The sequence below is a fragment of the Diabrotica undecimpunctata genome, chromosome 3, assembly GCF_040954645.1.
Source record: "Diabrotica undecimpunctata isolate CICGRU chromosome 3, icDiaUnde3, whole genome shotgun sequence".
Lineage (NCBI taxonomy): Eukaryota > Metazoa > Arthropoda > Insecta > Coleoptera > Chrysomelidae > Diabrotica > Diabrotica undecimpunctata.
Genome location: NC_092805.1, coordinates 12,672,605 through 12,693,734, shown reverse-complemented (window position 1 = coordinate 12,693,734; position 21,130 = coordinate 12,672,605). Strand labels below are relative to the sequence as shown.

Here is a 21,130-nt window from a genome sequence, read left to right as displayed (position 1 = left end):
AACATCTTTATTTCAGCAGAAACCTAGTATTTTAGAGGACTTAAAAGTAAACAAGCTTTTAAATAAAGAAGATGATCGACAGCCCCATGAAAAAAATATGGAAATCGGTCAATTCCAAAAGCTCGTTAGAAATCTGTCAGTTTTAGGATTTGATCCAGAAGTTCCAGAACTCTGCTCACCACCTAAAAATAATATTTTTATAAATAAGGGTGTATGCTTTACATGTACTGGAAATTTTTTCCCGATACGGTTTGGAGTTAAATGCCAGAAGTATTCCAGAATATTTCACAAGGGATGTCTTGAAAAATATGATTTATATAAAGAATATTTTGTTTGTAAAACTTGCCTTAAACAACTTGTGTAAAGAATATTGTTTTTGTAAAATTTGTTTTAAAAAATATAAATAAATGACTTGAGCTTATAAAATACGGATCAAAAAAATTACACCGGATGATACAATGGATATTTCAGAAAGCCATAAATGGAGAACAGCTCCCAAAGGAATGGACGGAGACATATATGACATCTATATTTAAGAAAGGAGATAGAAAACGATGCGAAAACTAAAGAGGATTTATAAACGTAATATCATCAATAGAAAAATTATATGGCAAGATACTGCGAGAAAAGATAGAGCAACCGATTAAAGGCAAAATCGGTGAGGATCAGGCAGGCTTCACGGCAGGAAGATCATGCATAGACCACATATACACACTGGAACAACCGTTGGAAAAGAAAAAAACAAAAAATAGAGATATACACTTGGCATTTGTGGACCTGAGAAAGGCGTATGACTCTGTACCAAGGTCAGAACTATGGGAGGCAATGTACAAATTAGAAATACAGACGGAACTCGTAGAAGCTTCAAAAGCTCTGTATAAAGACAATAAAGTGTCCATTAAAATGGGAACAAGAATCATAGGAGACTTCATCACAACAAAAGGGCTCCTGCAGGGTTGTTCCACATCTTCAACCCTATTTAAAATATACTTAGAGAAAGCCTTGACTACATGGAAAAGAAAATACGAAGGCATGGGAGTACCGGTACGGAACGAATACCTATATAGGTTAAGGTTTGCAGACGATCAAGTAGTGATTGCACAAGATCAAGATGACCTCAGCTACATGATGAAGAAACTACAAAAAGAATATACCAAGGCTGGCCAAGATATTAACCTCGCGAAAACAGAGTACCTATCTACAAGTGAAGAAGACATAGAAGATCTACAGATTGATGACAACGTAACAATCACAGGAAACGATAAATTCAAATACCTGGGGTTTATAATCACGAAAAAGGCAACAACAGAGGAAGAAATTACACAAAGATTAGGACAAACAAGAACAGCAATCCGGCAACTTAACTCAGTATGGTGGGATAGACACCTAAATATGAAGACAAAAACGCAGATTTATAAAATATTAGTGCGAAGTATTATGACATATGGGGCTGAAAATTGGATCATAAACAAGAAAAACAGCAGTAAGATAGTAGCAACAGAGATGGAATGCCTGCGAAGATGCTGCAGAGTAACAAGAATGGATAGGAGAAGTTATTACGAAATAAAGCAAAGAACATCAATAGAAACAGACATACTAACATATTGTAGCGTGATTAAATAAAACGAGCGGTTCGAATTTATATACATATATTTATTTATAAGTTTTACAGTTCGGTAGTATCTTAACGACTAACTCACTTCTAACATTGTTACCTATATATATACTACAGTTACTACGTTCGAGAATATTCTGGCGTTGTCCCACCTCTAGTTCGCCTACGTGACCGGTTATTCTCTCTCGCACTCGATACACGGAGAAGCTTCTGGAAGGGTATTAGAGATGCAATGCAACCGTTACCTGGGCCATGCCGAGAGCATGTTTGTAACACTGCTCCCCTCTTAAATCTGATCGTCCCGATCAGCAACTCTATATGTAGGCACAGGATGGCGGAATCTACAGGACTCTCCAGCTCTGCATGAACCCTTTAGAAAGAAATAACAGTCTACTGACTTTGAAGGATACGATCTCATCGGGTTAATGCAACACACAGTAATTCGTACGCCGGTTTCTCGGAAAATTACTTCAAGCATGCTTCTGACAATCTTCCAATCCAGATTATCTAGTGCATGGCCTATCTTGGGTAAGGCCAAATTCTTGATGTCGTAATTGCACACAATTTTCTTCAAATTAGTTAGAGCACGCCATATATCCTCGTAGCTTGCCCTGTCTGTATACGACCTCCTAGTCACCATATACAACAAAGATCGAGAACCATCTTCTAATCTCAGTACTCTTCCAACTTTAGGCTGCTGGTTTTTTAACTCGTCCAAACGACCGAATTTCTTATAAAATACGGATGAGATTCCTTTAGTCATCTCAAGATCTTGGGCAACACAGTGGGCTAGAGAGACGTTATGCGGAACACTAAAAAGATCCTGCTGAACTTCTGTGGTCACGCCGAATCTAGCACTCTTTCTCTCTGCGTAATTTGACATAAATTCATTAAAGCTTGGTCGCCGGTCATCTTTGCTCTCATGTTGAAGGGTTCGTGCTTCTTCTGTTTCATTTGAGCCAGCATATGGTGCAAGACGATTTATGTGAACTACTTTTGGTTTACCTTTCGGCAACTTCTTAATTCGGTATATTACGTCATTTATTTTCTTTTTAATTTCATATGGACCTTCCCATTGTCTTTGCAGTTTGGGAGACAAGCCTCGACGACGTTGTGGATTATAAAGCCAAACAAGATCACCTACTTCATAGCTTTCACTCTTGCATCGAGAATCATATTGATCTTTCATTCTGTCACTGGCTATCTGGATGTGTTGTCGGGCAAGTTCATGAATGTTGTTCATTCTTAACTTCAGGCGGTCGACATAATCTTCGCTTGCAACATGTTCTTCGGAAGGTCTGCAGCCAAACTCTAGGTCGCAGGGTAAACGAACTTCACGACCTAACATCAGACAGGTTGGAGTCTGGCCTGTAGTTTCATTCACGGCCGAGCGGTAGGCCATTAGGAATAAATGAATGTGCTGGTCCCAATCTCTTTGATGTTCTGATACAACTTTGGACAGGTGTTTACCCATTGTTCGGTTCATTCTCTCGACCATTCCATCTGATTGAGGATGCAGGGGTGTCGTTCTGGTCTTATTGACACCAATCAATTTACAAACGTTTTGGAATAGGGTTGACTCAAAGTTTCGCCCTTGGTCGGAGTGGATCTCCAAAGGAACACCAAATCGGCTAAAGAATTCTTTAACAAGTACCTCTGCAACGGTAGCAGCTTCTTGATTTGGTATCGCATAGGCCTCAGTCCATTTCGTAAAATAATCCATGGCTACCAGGATATATTTATTTCCATCATTCGTCTCTGGAAGTGGACCTGCAATGTCGATTGCTACTCTTTCCATAGGACTACCAACATTGTACTGTTTCATGGGTGCCCTCTTTTTACCAACTGGACCATTACTGGTTGCACACAGTTCACATTTCCGGCACCATCTTCTTACATCATCTTTACAGTTCACCCAATAGAACCGTTCTCGAACCTTTTGCAGAGTCTTCGTAATACCAAAGTGTCCACCTGATGAACCGTCATGCAACTGACGTAAAACTTCTGACACTTTACTTTTAGGTACAATCAACTGAAGCTTAGTTTCTGTACCATCATCGTTCTCAAAGGTTCTATACAGAAGATCATCTTTCAGCACTAGGCAATTCCATTGGCTCCAGTAACACTTGACTTCTGGACTACATGCACTAATGTCTTGCCAAGAAGGTCTTCCACTTCGACGCATCCAATCCAATACTCTTTTTATACATGGATCATCTGCTTGAGCGTCTTGTAGCTGTTGAGGCTGCCATTGATCATTAATGACGGCGGTTCGTCTCACGGGGCAAAGTCGTTCTTCTAATTCAAGACAATGATTACGATTTGCACTGTATGCCCGTCTTGACTGAGCATCATCATTTGAATGACTCTTTCCAGCCCTGTGTTCCATTTGTTCTAGCTTTCTGACTGTTGTATTATTTTCTTGCAATTTACGGCGAATGTGACCTACGTCGCCATCATTCGAACATCTGGTTTCGTGTCTCTTCGGCATCATGTTGCGAACTACTTTCCGTACGATTTCCTCCAGACGTTTCTCGTTTTGTTCGTCGCTCTCTTCAGAGGTTCGTACTCGATAGCTCCCTGAAACTTGACTAGCTGTTTCATGTTCCAAGGCAATAGCGAGCGCTTCATCTAAAACTTTCGGTCTTGCTAGTCGTAAAGCTTTCTGTAGTTCAATGTCTCTTAACCCATTGACGAAGGCATCTACAGCGATTTCTTCCAAAACGTTGTCTGGTGCCTCTGGATAGGCCAACAGCGCTATACGAGCAATATTTGCTTCAAATTCTTGCAAACTCTCACTTGCTCGTTGGATTCTACTTCTTATTTGTACTTTGTAGACTGGTTGTAGATGGGCATCTCCGTAACGTTTATCTAGTCGAGTGAACAAGGTCTGGTAACATTTTTCTTGACCCTTAGGAATTGATCTTAGGATATCTGCAGCATCACCTCGTAAAGCAGCAGTCAAGGAAACAGCTTTTTCTTGTTCTGTCCAATGATTGGCTGTCGCAATAGCTTCAAATTGTCTAAGGTATATGGACCAAGAAGACTTTCCATCAAATGGTGGCAATTTGAATCTCATATTATGTGTCGTTTCGTCTCTGGGTAATTCTTCTTTCACTACCGGATCTAAGGCTATTGTATTAACTGGTGGTAGTACTTTTGTGTTAGTTATCATGGTCTCTAATTGCTTGATCTTCTCTTCTACGTCTTCTATCTTGTCGTTTACATTTTTCTGTATTTTATCAAATGTTTTAGAAACTTCTTCAAATTTTTCATTGTTCTTTTTAGAAGTTTCTTCCATCATTTGAGAAACATTTTCAAATTTCTCGTCGAATCTTCGAGATACATTTTCGAATTTCTCATCGAATCTTTTGGAAACGTTCTCTAATTTATCATCATTTTTTTTAGAAGTTTCTTCAATTTTTTTAGAAGTTTCTTCTATCATTTGAGACGTTTCATCGAATCTTTTGGAAACAGTCTCGAATTTATCATCAGTTTTTTTAGAAGTTTCTTCTATCATTTGCGACGTTTCATCGAATCTTTTGGAAACATTCTCGAATTTTCCATCAATTATTTTAGTTAAAACGGCTTCGTCTGCTGACTGGAACTGGAATGTCTCTGGGTCTTCTCCATTCTTGTTGAGAACAGTCTTCAGTCGTTCTTGGAGTATCTTCTTGGACCCGCTGCAGTCTTCATCGCGTTCTTCCAGTTGCTCACGCAACTGTTTTACCGAAAGTTCTACTAGCAGCATCTTTGGTCAGGCACACACGTACTTTTTTAAATGTTCTTTCGTACAAAGGTCACTACCGAACTACGCGAATTTTCCCGACGAACAATACTTTTCAAAAGTTCAAAAGTCTTTTTCAAAAATCACTGCTGAATTTATTTGCAAATCTCACACCGGACACCAACTGTAGCGAGATTAAATAAAACGAGCGGTTCGAATTTATATACATATATTTATTTATAAGTTTTACAGTTCGGTAGTATCTTAACGACTAACTCACTTCTAACATTGTTACCTATATATATACTACAGTTACTACGTTCGAGAATATTCTGGCGTTGTCCCACCTCTAGTTCGCCTACGTGACCGGTTATTCTCTCTCGCACTCGATACACGGAGAAGCTTCTGGAAGGGTATTAGAGATGCAATGCAACCGTTACCTGGGCCATGCCGAGAGCATGTTTGTAACAATATATAGACCAACAAAAACTAAAGTGGTATGGACATGTAAGAAGAACTAGCGACAGCAGATGGATAAAGAGAACAACCGAATGGAGCCCCATAGGAAGGAGGAAAAGAGGACGACCCCGAAAATCCTGGAGGAACGAAGTAGACGACGCCATGAGTAAGAGAGGCCTAAACGATGGAGAATGGAACAACAGAGAGAGATGAAAACGGTTGAGCGAGGGAAGGCAATGAATACTGTAGAATCCCTAAATATGTATATAAATAAATGACACTTTGTACGTAAGTACTTATGTTTTAGTTTTGTTTTTAATGCTTAATAAATATTTTGATATAAAAATTATGCCAATTACTGGGTGCCAATGATTGAGTACACTGCCAATTACTACATGCCAATAACTGGAATATAACTGCCAATAAATGTGTATAATGTGTAAAATAACCTATTTTTGCATTATTTTCTCCAATATTTATAATAAAATGACATTTAATTTGTGTTCAGTAATAGTAAATTATAAAAAAATTCAAAATATCCCCCTATGGTGCATTACCCATATTAGCAAATCCAATGTTTAAACAACTCTTTTCCTTAAAGTGCCAATAAGTAGGTGGTTTACACTATTATTTCACACTTCGAAAATCGTAACTTGGTATCAAACATTCTTTCGCGCTCTAAAAATACAAACTGGGTACCAAACATGCCATCACATTCTAAAAATCAAAAAGTTTCTAAAAGTGTGTGTTATCTATGTGTACTAAATAATATAGAGTATAAGGAAGGCATTATATGTCAAATGTGTCTTAGAACATATCGTGTACCTAACTTGCGTAATTACACACTCATTACAAAATCCTTGCTTACCCAAATAGGTACCTACCTATCTATCTTAAATTACGAGTTAAGTGGTAAAATGTAACTTTAAAAAATGATGGCCAATCACTAATATATGTATATTGTGTCAATAACTGGAACAGTGTGGCCAATATCTGGTTCATTTGCACATTTACAAAAGAACACATGTAAAATACTTTCAAGACATGAAAGATTAACATAATAAAATTGTGCAACATGAAGAAATATTAATAAAATTCCATGATGTCAAAAACAGTCATAATAGCTCACAGGGTCAAAACATTTTATAGATATATCGACGTGCTCTCCTTAAGAAGCCAATAACTGGTGCTTTTTACAAAGGCTTATGTTTTGAGTAAACTTTTAATTTTTACTTGAAGATTTATTATTCTATTAATGTATTTCAGCCGGAGACCTTCCACAAGGTCTGTAAATCGATTAAATACAGTATAACTAACATTGATTATTCTAACTGTACTGTATAAAGCACAAAAAATGGGAAGGAAGATTATGGTAGAACACATAAGTAAAGCGTAAAGTAAAATAAAAGTAAATTTTTTGTATAAGCTAAAAAATGTACCAATAAAAGGCAATTTTTACAATATAAATGCTGTTATAATATGAGGCGCAATAATATTACTACACTGCATGTTAATATGATCAAATAATATAAGTTTTACCTTCTTAAAAGAGAATATACTTTAACCAATAAATTCACAACATAGAACACAAAATAATACTGACATACCACCCAAAACGCTGGACACGTCAATATACCCGTGTAATACATATTTAAATGAACAAGATAAAGGGCACCAAATCAACATATTCAAAAAATAACCTAACAAAGAGCCGGTTTTCACAAAAAACTCAATTTTTTACCCGCTTTCGGCATACTACTACATGCATAAATATATATAGATTTTTTAAATGTCACAACACTTTAAACTACTCAGGTCGACATAGAACTAACTGATAAGAAAATGTTGCTAACGCTAACCGCAATGGGCTGGGTAATTTGCTTTGATAATTTTTCACTTATCGTTTTCGAGTTCCTTCCTAACCTGACGTTCGACGTTTTCTTAGCTGGATATCAAAATTGTGTCGAAAAAACGGAAATAACATAATTCGATATTAGTTTACTTTTTTCCGAACAGTTTTCTTACTATTGCTTGGTTTTTACTATCTTGTAAATACACACAAATCGCAAATTTAGAAGTAATGGTGGGAAATATTGTGAAGCTAAAGTTATATTTTTTATAGTTATATCAAGTAGATCAAGAAAATGGTGGTTTTATAAAGACTGCTAGTTCGTTGCTTTAAATATATTACAGTTAAATATAATTGTAATACATGTGAAAAGTACGAAGTATTTCGTTTTCATTTTTGTATTTTTTTTTGAAAGGTTATGAAAAAACAATTCCTTTGAGACCTTCAAAATTAAATTTGATTGATAATTTATTTAAACAATTGCGAAAAACTGCAAAAAATTGTAGGAGCAATAAAAATAAAAAAAAAGCATAAATAATAACAAAAGTTACATAAAAATAAGACTTTTAACACCCTTAAGGTACACATAAATTTTTGTTTGAAAAATATTTATTTATTTAAAAGTTATTCCAATTGTTTATTACAAAATTATTTATTTAATAATAAAGAACAAGGTTGTTTCCATTACCTTAGAACATTTTATATAAACTCATTTTGTTCATTTTTATCTATATTTTGGGGTGTAGAGTTGTGTTATAGGGGTAGCACCTTTTCTCGGAACGACAACTCGAGCGTCATAGACGGGAGATGGTTCTTGATAACTGGTCCTGATAAGACACCTAACTCTCACTTGGTTCCAAGTGTTACACTCCGGGCAACTGCATTTGTCTACACGCTAAACTAAGTAAGGGTAGCCAGATATAGCGACAATTTCACCGACCGATTGCCGGTATAAGCAATCCCACACTTGCTAATCAACGGCTCTGGGCGAAAGAATTGGTAGGTGGTAGGGCACCATTTTGTCCTGGGGTTGAGAAATCGGTCCCGAAGGTGGATGAACCAATATCTTGGTCAACGACATAAGGATGTAGAAGGCAAGGGAAAACCACTACATTAAAGATCCCCAAGAATATCTCTAGTACAATCATCAGGGTTTTAAAAACTAATAACGGCGTTACTGATCATGGCCCTCGGAAACCAAGATCCGGCAGTAGAGAAGTAGACAAGGACTCTCAGGTCATTAATCAGCAAATTCCTTGTCAAAAAAAAACGTAGATGAAAAAATAATACTGTCCAACACTAGAATAGGAACCTGGAATGTTCAGAGTATGTTTCAGTCTGGTAAAATACACAATGTTATTAAAAAAAATAAACAGGTTGAATATCGATGTACTGGGTATCAGTAAAGCCAGGTGGCCCAACTCAGGTTGTTTTTCAACACACGAAGCCACAATATATGATTCCGGTAGCGAGAATAACCAACACAGACACGGAGTGGCAGTAACAGTTAATAAAAAATCTAATAGAGTGAAATGCTATTTCCCTATATCAGAAAGGGTAATGGTACTGAAGTTGGTGACATCTCATGCCAAACTGAATTTGATACAAGTTTATGCTCCTATGAAGAATGCCGACGAAGAAGAAGTGGGATTATTTTACCGAGATATCAAAGAGGCACTGAGAATAACGGAAACAACAGAAACCACGATAGTCCTAGGTGATTTTATTGCAAGGATTCAAAGATTGGAAAGGGACAAAGCGGAAAGTGTCTAGAATACGATGGTCTGGGAAATTGAAACAAGAGAGGAGACCGTTTTTTACAATTCCGTCAAGAGTATTTTCAGTCAAAATGTGTTTGATTATTACAAACACATTTTTCAAGTTACCAAACAGACGAATGTATATATGGCGATCGCCCGCATATACATCAAAGAAAGTAGTCAGGAACCAGATAGACTACATAATGATCAACGAAAGATACTGTAATGCTGTTAAAGCTGTAAAAGAATATCCTGGATAGGACGTGGCCCAGATAACAATTTACTTATCGCCAAGATTACACTCCCCCTTAAGAATATTAAAAGGCACCAAAGAATCCCTACAACAGACACAAGAAAACTTAAAGAACCCAGAGTAAAAGAATGCTTTCAATATAAACTGCATGTGAACTGTAGCAAATTGAACACAAACACCAATGATATTGACGAGAACTGGGATCGACTAAAACATTGTCTACTGGAACCCTGTAAAGAAATACTAAAGACTTCAGCAAGGAGCAAAGAAGAACGGACGAACGACGAAATACTCAATATGATGAAACAACAAAGATAATTTAAAAACAAAGACAACAATAAATACAGAGAGATAAACCACGAGATCAGCAACATGATAAAGCAGGCAAAAAAAAATAATTCGAAGAGAAATGCAAAGAAATCGAAGACCTTCAAAATAAATATTATGATCTGTTTAACCTGCCCAAGAAAGTTAAAGAACTGGCAGGACTAAGAAAACAAAATTCCACTAGTTCACTTCTAGATAGACACAGGACTACTATAACACAGACGGACAAGAAAGTACAAAGATGGGCAGAATATATCGACGAACTGTTCTATGGTAAAAGAGGAGAATAGGTCCATATAAAAGAAGAAATATTACACGCATTAAAAATGAAGAGTGAAAAAAGCCCTGGACCTGACATCCCACCTATAGAAATCCTAAAAATTTTAGACAAGAAGCATATTGATGTTTTAGTGATACTCTTGAACCAAATCTATAGTTCAGGCGTATTACCCAAAGAGTGGTTAACGTCGATTTTTATTTGTCTCCCCAAAAAGAAAAACGCAAGAGAATGCAGCGATTACCGCACCATTAGCTTGATTTTTCATGTGCTGAAGTTACTACTAAAAGTCATCCATAACCGAATATATCAGAAACTAGACATATGTAGATGTTAGTGATACACAATTTGGTTTTCGCAAATGCCTAGGAACACGTGAAGCTCTTTTTTCACTTAATATACTGATACAATTCTGCCTGAACGTCAATCAAGATATATACGCATGTTTTATTGACTATAATAAAGCATTCGATAAAGTGCGACACAAACAATTAATGGATGTCCTGAAATCAAAGAAGATTGACTACAACGACCTCAGGATCATATCAAATTTATACTATAAACAGCGAGCAAAAGTACGTGTTAAAGAACAGCTGTCAGAAGAAATTCAAATTAGACGTAGAGTGAGACAGGGATGCATATTGTCGCCAATTCTTTTTAATTCCTACTCCGAAGAGATCTTGAAAAAAGCTGTTGAGGGTAAAATAACTGGAATAAAGGTAAATAGAGTTCCCATTAACAACATTAGATATGCGGACGACACTGTGTAGCCAAAAATATTAAAGATCTTCAGAGACTGGTTACCAGAATAGCGAAGTATGGAAAAGAGTACGGTCTAACAATGAACGTCAAGAAAACGAAATTTATGAGAATAACGAAAACTCAAAGAAATAACGAGAATCTTCTAATAAACGAAACCAACGTCGAATAAGTGGACAAATTTTGTCCTGAGAAGATTCTCGTTATTTCTTTGAGTTTTCGTTATTCTTATAAATTTCGTTTTTTGACGTTCATTGTTACACCGTACTCTTTTCCATACTTTGCTATTCTGGTAACAAGTCTTATTCATATCTGAACAATGATTAGCTCGACAAATGATTACATTCAGGAGATCAAAATCAGAATGGAAAAGGCTACAGCAAATTTCAACAAAATGAGAAGAGAGTGCTATGTACAAGGGATTTAAAATTTGAACTAAGAGTTAGGTTGGCGTGGTGCTATGTTTTTTCGACTTTTTTTTATGGAATGGAATCTTGGACCTTGAATGCAACATCAATGAAAAACCTGGAATCATTCAAGCTTTGGTTGTATAGAAGAATTCTATAAATATCGTGGACAGACACGTCACAAACAAAGAGGTTCTGAACTAGAGATTCTAGACATTTTCAATACAATTAAAACAAGAAAATTGGAATATCTCGGACATAATATTACACTTGGAGAGAAATACACCTTGCTCCAACTGATTATGCAGGGAAAGATCCAAGAAAAGAGAACCATAGGGAGGCGTAGAATATCATGGCTGCGCAACCTTGAAGAGTGGTACGGATGTACATCAAATGAACTTTTCACAGCAGCCGTCTCAAAAGTCCGAATAGCTATGATAATTACCGAACTCCGCCGCGGAGATAGCACTTGAAGAAGAAGAAGATCTATATTTTTAAGATATGTAAGTTGTAATACAATTTTTAAAAATTATAACGCTTTAAATTAAGTTTAAATAGGGTCTTAATTATCTAAAAACTTAAAACACTCGCTAACCATAAAAAAATCCGAAACTAATACAATTGCTTTTAATTCCTTTATTGTTCTATTGCTAAAATAACTAAACAGTTATACAGTTTTATATCGCTGTTACCTTTTATTACAATTATTTAAAAACAGTATTAGGTTCATACAATATTAAAATCGAAATGGATTGCTGTGTACAGATTCAGCAGTCGAAAGCGTAAAATTTTAATAGGCCTGATAAAAGTAATTGGTTGGCTGAGTCCGAATTGGAAGTAAACAAAGAAAAAACATCGACAGTAAACTGTGTAAACTGAAAATCGATAAAACCGTCTGATCTTCATTATTGTCGGTCCATTAAGTACCAAAGTGTTTACCAATATCCAATATACAGTAGAATTGTTGAGATATAAAGTTTAAAAAGTTAAAGTAATAAAATAGAACAATATGACGATACTACAAAATCACTTAAGTTTTAAACTCAGTTTGGGGAACGGAATAGATGACGTCAGAAGCCGTGCGGATTTATTTTAGTATGCATTGAGGAGTAGTCAGGCTAAACAATGAGCAGAGATAAACAAATTAAGAGCAATAACTAGTACACAGTGGCAGTGGCGCACCTAGAATTTTCCTGGTAGGGGGGTTGGTTGGGTACCGAAAATTTTGTTATGCTACCTCTATTTTGAATCCTTCAAATTTGGGTCTTAGTTTAATTTAAAGTACTAAAGATAGCAGAACCCAAGATTCACGTATTTGTTATCCTGCCTACCAACTAAAACCACCCTCTGCTACTTGTGCGCAGTTGACTGTTGCACGTACCGTACTTTGAAAGTGGGATGGCCGCTGTAACGCTGACGACATTTTTGGAACACTCCCTTCTCTTATCTAGATCTTATCTCTGTCGTTGGTCCGGATAGTATTTCTCTTCTTCTTTCTTTTTAATTACTGTTCGGATGGAATTGTGAACACTATTCCCTCCCTCCTGACTTTCCGTCATCTTCACGATCGTCCCTCTCACAGTCACAGGTTTTATACCTATTTCTTTATACGTTCTATTTCTTTCCACTCTACATCTATTACACTTCATCATTGTGTAAGTAACAGTGTCGGAATATTTGGAGCATAGGCATTTACCTGTTTCTGTCTTTCTGAACCTATGAAGATACGCCCTAAAACAGACAATCTACCCAGTTGCTTCGGCTCGGGATCAGCATCTTGGTCCACTGGGCAACATTTTACCTTATTCCACTCTTCCTACCATCTTTACATTGATCTTTCCTTTTCTTCTTTTTTATAGCTGTTGTGAAATGCTCCTTTCTCTCATAGAGATGTCTTCTTTCTACTGCTAACAATTGCAGAGGAACACAACCCGTGATAGTCTACAAGGCCGCCGCAGATACAGTCCTGTAGGCGCATGCTACTCGCAACAGACTCGTTCTGTATACTTTTGTTATAAGCCCAATATTAGGTATCTATATCTAAATATAATGAAAAATATAATTAATTAGTGTGTATTAATTATTGTGTATTTATACAATAATTATTGTGTTCTACATATTTAAAGTGGTAATTTAATTATTCAATTATCGTTTTTGATTTTTATATATTTTTTACTTAATATGTCTGGGGGGGGGGGATTAACCCCCAAAACCTCCCCTGGTTGTGCCACTGCACAGTGGCAAGGCGATTGTTTTTTGCACAGTACAATATTCGTTGTGTAGCGAATACACCCTCTAAAAATGTTGCATGTTGTAACAGTGCTTCAGCCCAAAATCAGAAAAACCACGGTAAGCCAAAAGCTGTTCGAATAGCAACGAAATTGCTAGAGTAAAGAAGAACATACAAACTTTCGTCTCGTCTCCTTATATGACGACATTGAATGGCCTCCACGATCGCCTGACCTAGTGACTCGAGATTACTTTTGTGGGGATACTTAAAAAGCCGCATCTACGTTGCCCCCCTGCTACCATCGCTCAGCTGAAATAAATGATTCGCGATAAAATCAATGATGTTCCAATTGCTTTATGCCAACATTTTTTCCCACACTAATGCAAATGTTTCTTCTTGCGTCTGTCCACGCCACTGCTCTTCTCTCCAATATCTTCCCGATTAATTTATCCCATGTCTGTTTTGGTCTTTTCGTTTTTTGTTTTTTAATATTTTGCTTCCTACACTCTTCTCACTGCTACGGTATCTTTTATCTGATGGAAATGACCCCCACCAACTCAGCTGTCTCTCTTCCAGTAACTCCAGTATTGACTGTATTTTCAGTTCGTTCCTTATGTATGTGTTTCTTGTTCTATCCATGTTAGTAGAGCATTTAATTCTTCTTAAAATCTTCATCTCTATAGCCATTTTTGTCTTCCATAATTGGGGTCTTGTTTTCTGCATATAATTTTTTTGTTTGTTGTATAATACAGTTTTAGCATTTTCTCCACTCTGCTATTAATTTAGTAGATAACAACAACCCTCCAGGCCTATGGCTGAATAGAGAAGAATGGCGGTTAGGAGTCGGAAGGCGTCGGAGAACGCTGTAAACCGATAGTAGTAGTAGTATAGCACTGGAATCTTCCCAGAAGACTGACTTAGATCGACATTTATACCTATACCCAAGAAAAATAAATCAAATAGATGCTCACAGCTCAGAATAGTTAGCCTAATAAGCCATTTTCTAAAAATTTTACTTAAAATTTTACATCAACGTATAAACAGAGAATGCGAAAGAAATCTGAGCGACAATCCATTTGGATTTCTTATGGGGCTTGGTACGAGGAAGGCATTATTTGGCCTCCAGATATTACTACAAAAATGCCAAGATCAACGAAAAGACGTGTTTCTCTGTTTCATCGACTACGAAAAAGCGTTTGATTGAGTAAAACACACAGAACTCATAGAAACCCTAACATAACATGGTATATACCATAACACGGTGGCCCTTATTAAAAACCTATATTGGGATCAAATGGCGTCGATTAAAATAGACAATCGTATAATAGCAGAAATATCAATAAAAAGGGGAGTTCGCCGGGGCTGTGCACTTTCTTTACTATTGTTTAATATATATTCCGAAAAGATCAAGATGCCCTCGAAAATATTGAAGAAGGAATAAAAATTAACGGAGAATATATAAACATCTTAAGATACGCATACGACACCGTCGGTACCGTCGTTGCAAAACCCCACTGACGGTGGGGTTTTGCAATGACTATTGAATGCCATATCCAGAGAGGGACATAGGTTGGGGCTGAATATAAATACAAATAAAACAAAAGTACGCCAAAAGTATGGCCGTTACACGTGCACCAAATGCGGGCATTAATATTTGTATCTACAACAAACAGAACAGAAGAACCCGTACTTGGTTGCTGGATAACAAACGATCTTGACTACGAAGTTGCGACCTGTTTTTTGTGACCAGAGTTCTAAGGGTTGTATAAAGTTCTATGTGTGACAAAATATATGTTGTATATTTTTACCTTTGCAAAAAACTACATCTGCGTAGACTCGTGCCTTTATAGGCGATTTTAGGTTTTTGAGAATATCATTGATTGCCACTATGAAGAGGATAGGACTTATAACCGAGCCTTCAGGAATGCCATTTTCTGGATACATTTTATCTGATGTTGTGTTGCTTCTCCTAACTCTGAAAGTTGTATTTTGAAGGAAGTTTTTAATAAAGAAGAGGCACCGACCTTGGATATTTCAACTATGTAATTTAATTAGTATATAATCGTGCCAGGCTGAATCGAAAGCTCTTGATATGTCGAAGAAAACCGCTAGACATTTACTCCTTAATGCGAATGCTTCAGAAATGTCACTTTCCAAATCTATGATATTATCTATGGTTGACCTTTGCTCTATAAAACCACTTTGTTCTGGAATAATTAAATATTGTCCCTCAACATAATTTTTTCTAGTAACTTACATATGGCGCATGTTAAAGATATCGGCTAGCTCTAATTTCTTTAAAATTTAATAATGCTTCTATATACTTTAATTGTGAACTGGGTAAATTTAACGGTTCATCTGTGTTAGATATAATGCTAATTTTCTTATTTTCTTTTTACTGTTTATAATTATTAACGAAAGCATTTTTATAATTAATTTACTGGATCGGTTTTTGTTTGTGTTAGCAAGGAATTTGGCAATCCTAGTATTACTAATAACTCCCTTTTCATTTATCTCTAGGCTTTTAATATTCTGATTGCTATATAATGTCAAGGGATGCTATATATTTTTTTTCTCTTGCAGCGCTTTTATATTTTAATATATTATAAATACTTTATATAAAAAAAATTTAATTTTATTTGTTTTTTCCAAACCTATATTACTATTGATTACAGAATAAAAAGTAACTAGGAAAATACAAATAAATCTTTATGATTAAGTTGTAATCTTACTTACGAAAGAAGCAATAATTTTTCTGAAAAGACTATTTTATATTGTGGTAGGTATTATGTCTCTAATGAGAATTAACGGAAATGGAAGATTGCCTTCGAAATTAACTTATATATTATTTGAGATGGTTCTGAGTATTATATGGTTAATAAGAAAACCATTTTTATTTGGTAAAAAAAAATGAAGTGAGATATACATTACTGCTTAGTTTTTTCTTCCTGTTAATAATGTTTTTGTTATACAACACATACAAGGTGTAGTTTGGCGAAATATTTACATTTATTTGAATCCATAATCCGTATAATCTTTCATACATTAAATAATAAGTTTATTATAATTATTATAATAACTAACGTTATATTATAAAGTAAAAGTTTTTATTAGAGCTTATTATAATAATAAGTTTTTGGCGTTGATTATCTTTATATAGATCCCGTCAATATAATCTTTTTCTATGTTGGTTTTCAGGATTCAATGGTCCAAGTTCTGGCTTTAAAGTCTATTGTTATGTAGCGTATTTTTCTAAATAGACCTCTTGGCTTATTGTTTTGATCATGGCTGTTAATTTCTTTGCATATATTGCGATAAAATTATTGTTTACTAGCCTTACAGGCGGACTAAGACGAAGGCAGAAAGAAAATATAACTGATTCTGACGGAAACATCATCTTGGACAAACAGAGTAAAATAAGAACGTGGCAGGAATATCTAGAAAAACTATTTAGTAAATGATGGACCAAGAATATATATTACAACAGGAAGTTTATTCCGCAATAACACAGATAAAGGATGGCAAAGCGACAGGTCCTGATAATATACAAGCAGAACTACTTAAACTAATGGACAACGAATCAATAGCAATAATCGCAAAGATAGTTAACAACATATACAACTCCGGAGAAATACCAACAGAATGGCTGAAATCAGAGTTTATTACACTTCCAAAAAATCAGGAGCCAAAAAATGCGAATATTACCGTACTATAAGCCTCATGAGTCACCTCTTAAAATCGTTCCTAAAGATAATTCATGAGAGAATCCACAAATTCTGTTGGTACTAAAGAAGCTTTGTTCTTGTACAATTCTTATTCCAGAGATGCAGAGACGTCAACTGCGACCTATACGCTTATCTGGTTGATTACGAGAAAGTGTTTGATCGAGTTCAGCACGCCAAGATGATGCAAATACTAAAAGAAATAGAAATTTACAACCAAGATCTGAAAATAATTAGAATTCTTTACTGAAATCAGACAGCAAATCTCAGAGTTGAAGGTGAACACACTGACTATGTGAAAATGATGCGTGGAGTAAGGCAAGGCTGTATTTTGTCTCCTCTAATCTTCAATATGTACTTTAAAAGAATATTTATCGAAGCTTTGCACTAAACTAAAGGTATTCTACTAAATGGTTACTGGCTAAACAACATCAGATATGCAGATGACACCATAGTATTTGCGGACAACTTAGAAGACCTTTAAGTTCTTTTGAACAAAATCATGTATAACAGTCAACAATATGGACTCAATATAAATGTTAGGAAGACAAAGCTTATGATAACTAGTAGGAAAAGGATAACAAAAGGTCAACTCTACATCAACCAATCCCCTGTAGAAAGAGTGACGCACTACAACTAGATCCGCACCATAATAAATAAAGAATGGACCAACAACCAGGAGATTAAAGCACGCATCGAAAAAGCTAGATCTACCTTTAATCGGATGGGGACCTTCTTTTAGAGTCACAACCTCTTTCTTGATACAAAAGTAAGCTACGTTTTCTCTGTCCTTTTTTTATGGTGTTGGATCGTGGACCTTGAACGAAGATATGTGCAGAAAACTGGAAACATTTGAGATGTGGCTTTATCGGAGAATGCTTAAGATCCCGTGGACTGGCCGTGTCAGTCCACGGGACATATTATGCGAAATGAATCCAGATATGCTCTCCTTCAAGCCATCCTGCAAGGAAAAATATTTGGAAAACTAGGTCCAGGAAGAAGAAGAACGTCTTGGTTAAAGAACCTCAGAATCTGGTTCAATACAACTTGCGTTTAGTTTTTCCGTGGTGCAGATAAGATAAATATTGCCATGATGATCGCCGACATTTGTAACGGATAGGTACATCAAAAAGAAGAAGAAGCCTTACATATTCGTTCTACTTTTATGTTGGGGTCTCTTTAACTATCTTTCCCTTCTACTATGTACACAATTTTGACAAAGATTTTTTCGATTCTCAATAAGTATTTGAAAGGTTTCTTTCATTTGTTATCCAGTGTTTCTGTTTCACCGGATAATTTACCTCTGGGCGATTATTTGGTGTTATTATACAATGTTTAATAGTCTCCCGTATTTCTTTTGAAACACCAGCAAAACCAAGCTAATGATAATCAGCAAGGAAAACATAACTGGAGCAAATCTGTATGTGAACCAAATGAGAATTGAACGTGTCTCACAATACAACTACTTGGGAACTATAATCAATGAGTCGTGGGACAATACCCAAGAGATTAAATGTCGCATCCGAAAGGCAAAAAGTGCATTCTTGACTATAAGTTCTGTGTTCAAGAGCCATGACCTCACCATAGACACAAAAAGAAGGCTCCTTAAATGTTATGTCTGCTCAGTGCTTCTGTACGGAGTAGAAACGTGGACATTGAAGGCGGAAACTCTATCAAAACTTCAGGCTTTCGAGCTATGGTAATACAGAAGGATCCTGAAGATACCATGGACAGACAAAGTCACCAATGAAGAAGTACTGCGGAGGATGAACACAACTGTGGATTTGGTCATCATCGTGAAGAGCCGTAAGCTGCAGTACTTGGGACATATAATGAGAAATTAAGGCAGATACGAGCTACTTCAATGCATTTTGCAAGGTGGAGGAGGAGGATAAAGGGCCCCAGGATGAAGAAGAATATCCTGGCTTGCTAACCTGAGAGCATGGTATAAAAAGACCTCAACACAGCTATTTCGTATAGCAACCAACAAAGTCATCATACCCAAGATGATCGCCAACGTTCGGAATGGACAGGCACCTTAAGAAAAAGATTTCTTTTGATGTACCCATACCGATAGAAAGCATAGTTTTTTGCACTTTTTGGAAAAGTTCGTCCTTTTTTTTAGTTCCATCTATACTTATTATATAATGGCTATAAATCACTTATGTTGTCCTAATACAACTTTCATATAGGTATGTTACGAAGGTGTTTAATCAATTTATAGAAGAAAGTTAACCATTTTTTACAGTCTTTATTATTATTATTATTATTATATTCCATATTTATTAAGTATGCCCTAGATCTAGCGACACGTGAAAAGCAAAATAAATCAATACTAAATAAATACTTTACAAGATAATTGATCAATTTCATATTTTACTATATTAGAGTTAACAAAATAACGTATTTATTTTTTCACGCTACAAAATTGAACATCAAAAATTCTTCAATTGGCTATATTTATTTCCATAAAATGGTAATTTCGTTGGATCTGACATTTTGCCACAAAAACAAGTGAAAATATTTGATTCACGTTATTTAATTAGTGGGAGGTCATTCCATTTGCTGGCACTGACTGGTTATACTTTTTTTTTGTGTTCTGTGATTTATTCATTCGTTCAGTTTAAAAAATAAAAGAGATAAAAGAGCAATCGCGAAATATCGATATGCTGTACTATGACGAGGCTTTATTATTGATAAATAATTAATAAAGGTGCATTTTAAGGTTTTGAAGAAATTAGAAAACATACAGGAAATCAAATAATAATAAAATCTGGTTTAGAAACTTTATACAAGGTGCCACAAACCTCTGGCTTCCTTTGATTATTTTAATTATTTATTTATTTCAACGGCAGAAGCATTTACAATAAAATACAAAAATACAAAAAATAGTAAAAAGTAAACAGTATGTCAAATCACAAAATATTTAGATTATTTAGACTCTTAAGTTGCATTTTGAAAACATTATTGTTTGTACAGAATGGATCCAATAGGAGGTCATTGCAAGAGCTGAGCATTCTTGACAACGGAAAATGAGCATAATCAGTAGTACGAAAAGGAATATAAAAGATTGCAGTGTGTCGAGTTCTATGTATTGTGTTTAAGTACACATTGGCTAATCTTCTTCTTTACGTACCGTCTCCTCTAAGGAGGTTGGTAATCATCACAGCTATTTTCACTTTTGAGATTGCAGCTCTAAACAAGTCGACGGAACTGCAATTATACCACTTTCTCAGATTATTGAGCCAGGAGATGCGTCTTCTTCCAATACTTCGTTTTCCCTGTATCTTTCCCTGCATTATGGTTTGCAACAACACATATTTATCCCCTCTCATAACGTGACCGAGATACTGTAACTTTCTTATCTTAATCGTATTCATTATTTCCATTTCCTTTTTCATCTTTCTGAGGACCTCAATATTTGTTATTCGGTCTACCCAACTTATTTTTAATATTCTTCGGTAGGTACACATCTCGAATGCTTTAAGTCGATTGCTCACCTCTTTCTTTGAGGTCCAGGCCTACATCTTATACAGCAGCACTGAAAACACATATGAACGTAATATTCTTATTTTGAGTTGCAAACTAAGGTCTCTACTGCATAATACTTTTCTCATCTTATTAAATGTTGCTCTAGATTGTCCAATTCTCATTTTTATTTCTTCTGTATACTCGTTATTTTCATTAATAATTGTACCAAGATATCTGTATTTTTTTACTTTTTCTATTGTAACCCCTCTTATGT

The 21,130-nt window shown here is 35.6% G+C and overlaps 1 protein-coding gene across 6 annotated transcripts in view; it reads right to left on the bottom strand.

Annotated features, from left to right (window-relative positions):
- The window catches only part of Rab3 (RAS oncogene family member Rab3), a 131,809-nt gene that overhangs the window by 97,717 nt on the left and 12,962 nt on the right, over nt 1-21,130 (bottom strand). Inside the window, exon 1 of one of the 6 annotated variants that reach the window (XM_072525280.1) lies at nt 7,543-7,654. The exons of 3 other annotated variants lie outside the window; for them this stretch is intronic. In XM_072525280.1, the coding sequence (XP_072381381.1) occupies nt 7,543-7,555 (13 nt within the window). In that variant the 5' untranslated portion in view covers nt 7,556-7,654. Of the gene's footprint in view, nt 1-7,340; nt 7,405-7,542; nt 7,655-21,130 lie in introns of those variants that run through there. 2 more of the 6 variants (XM_072525283.1, XM_072525288.1) reach the window with 2 other exon arrangements.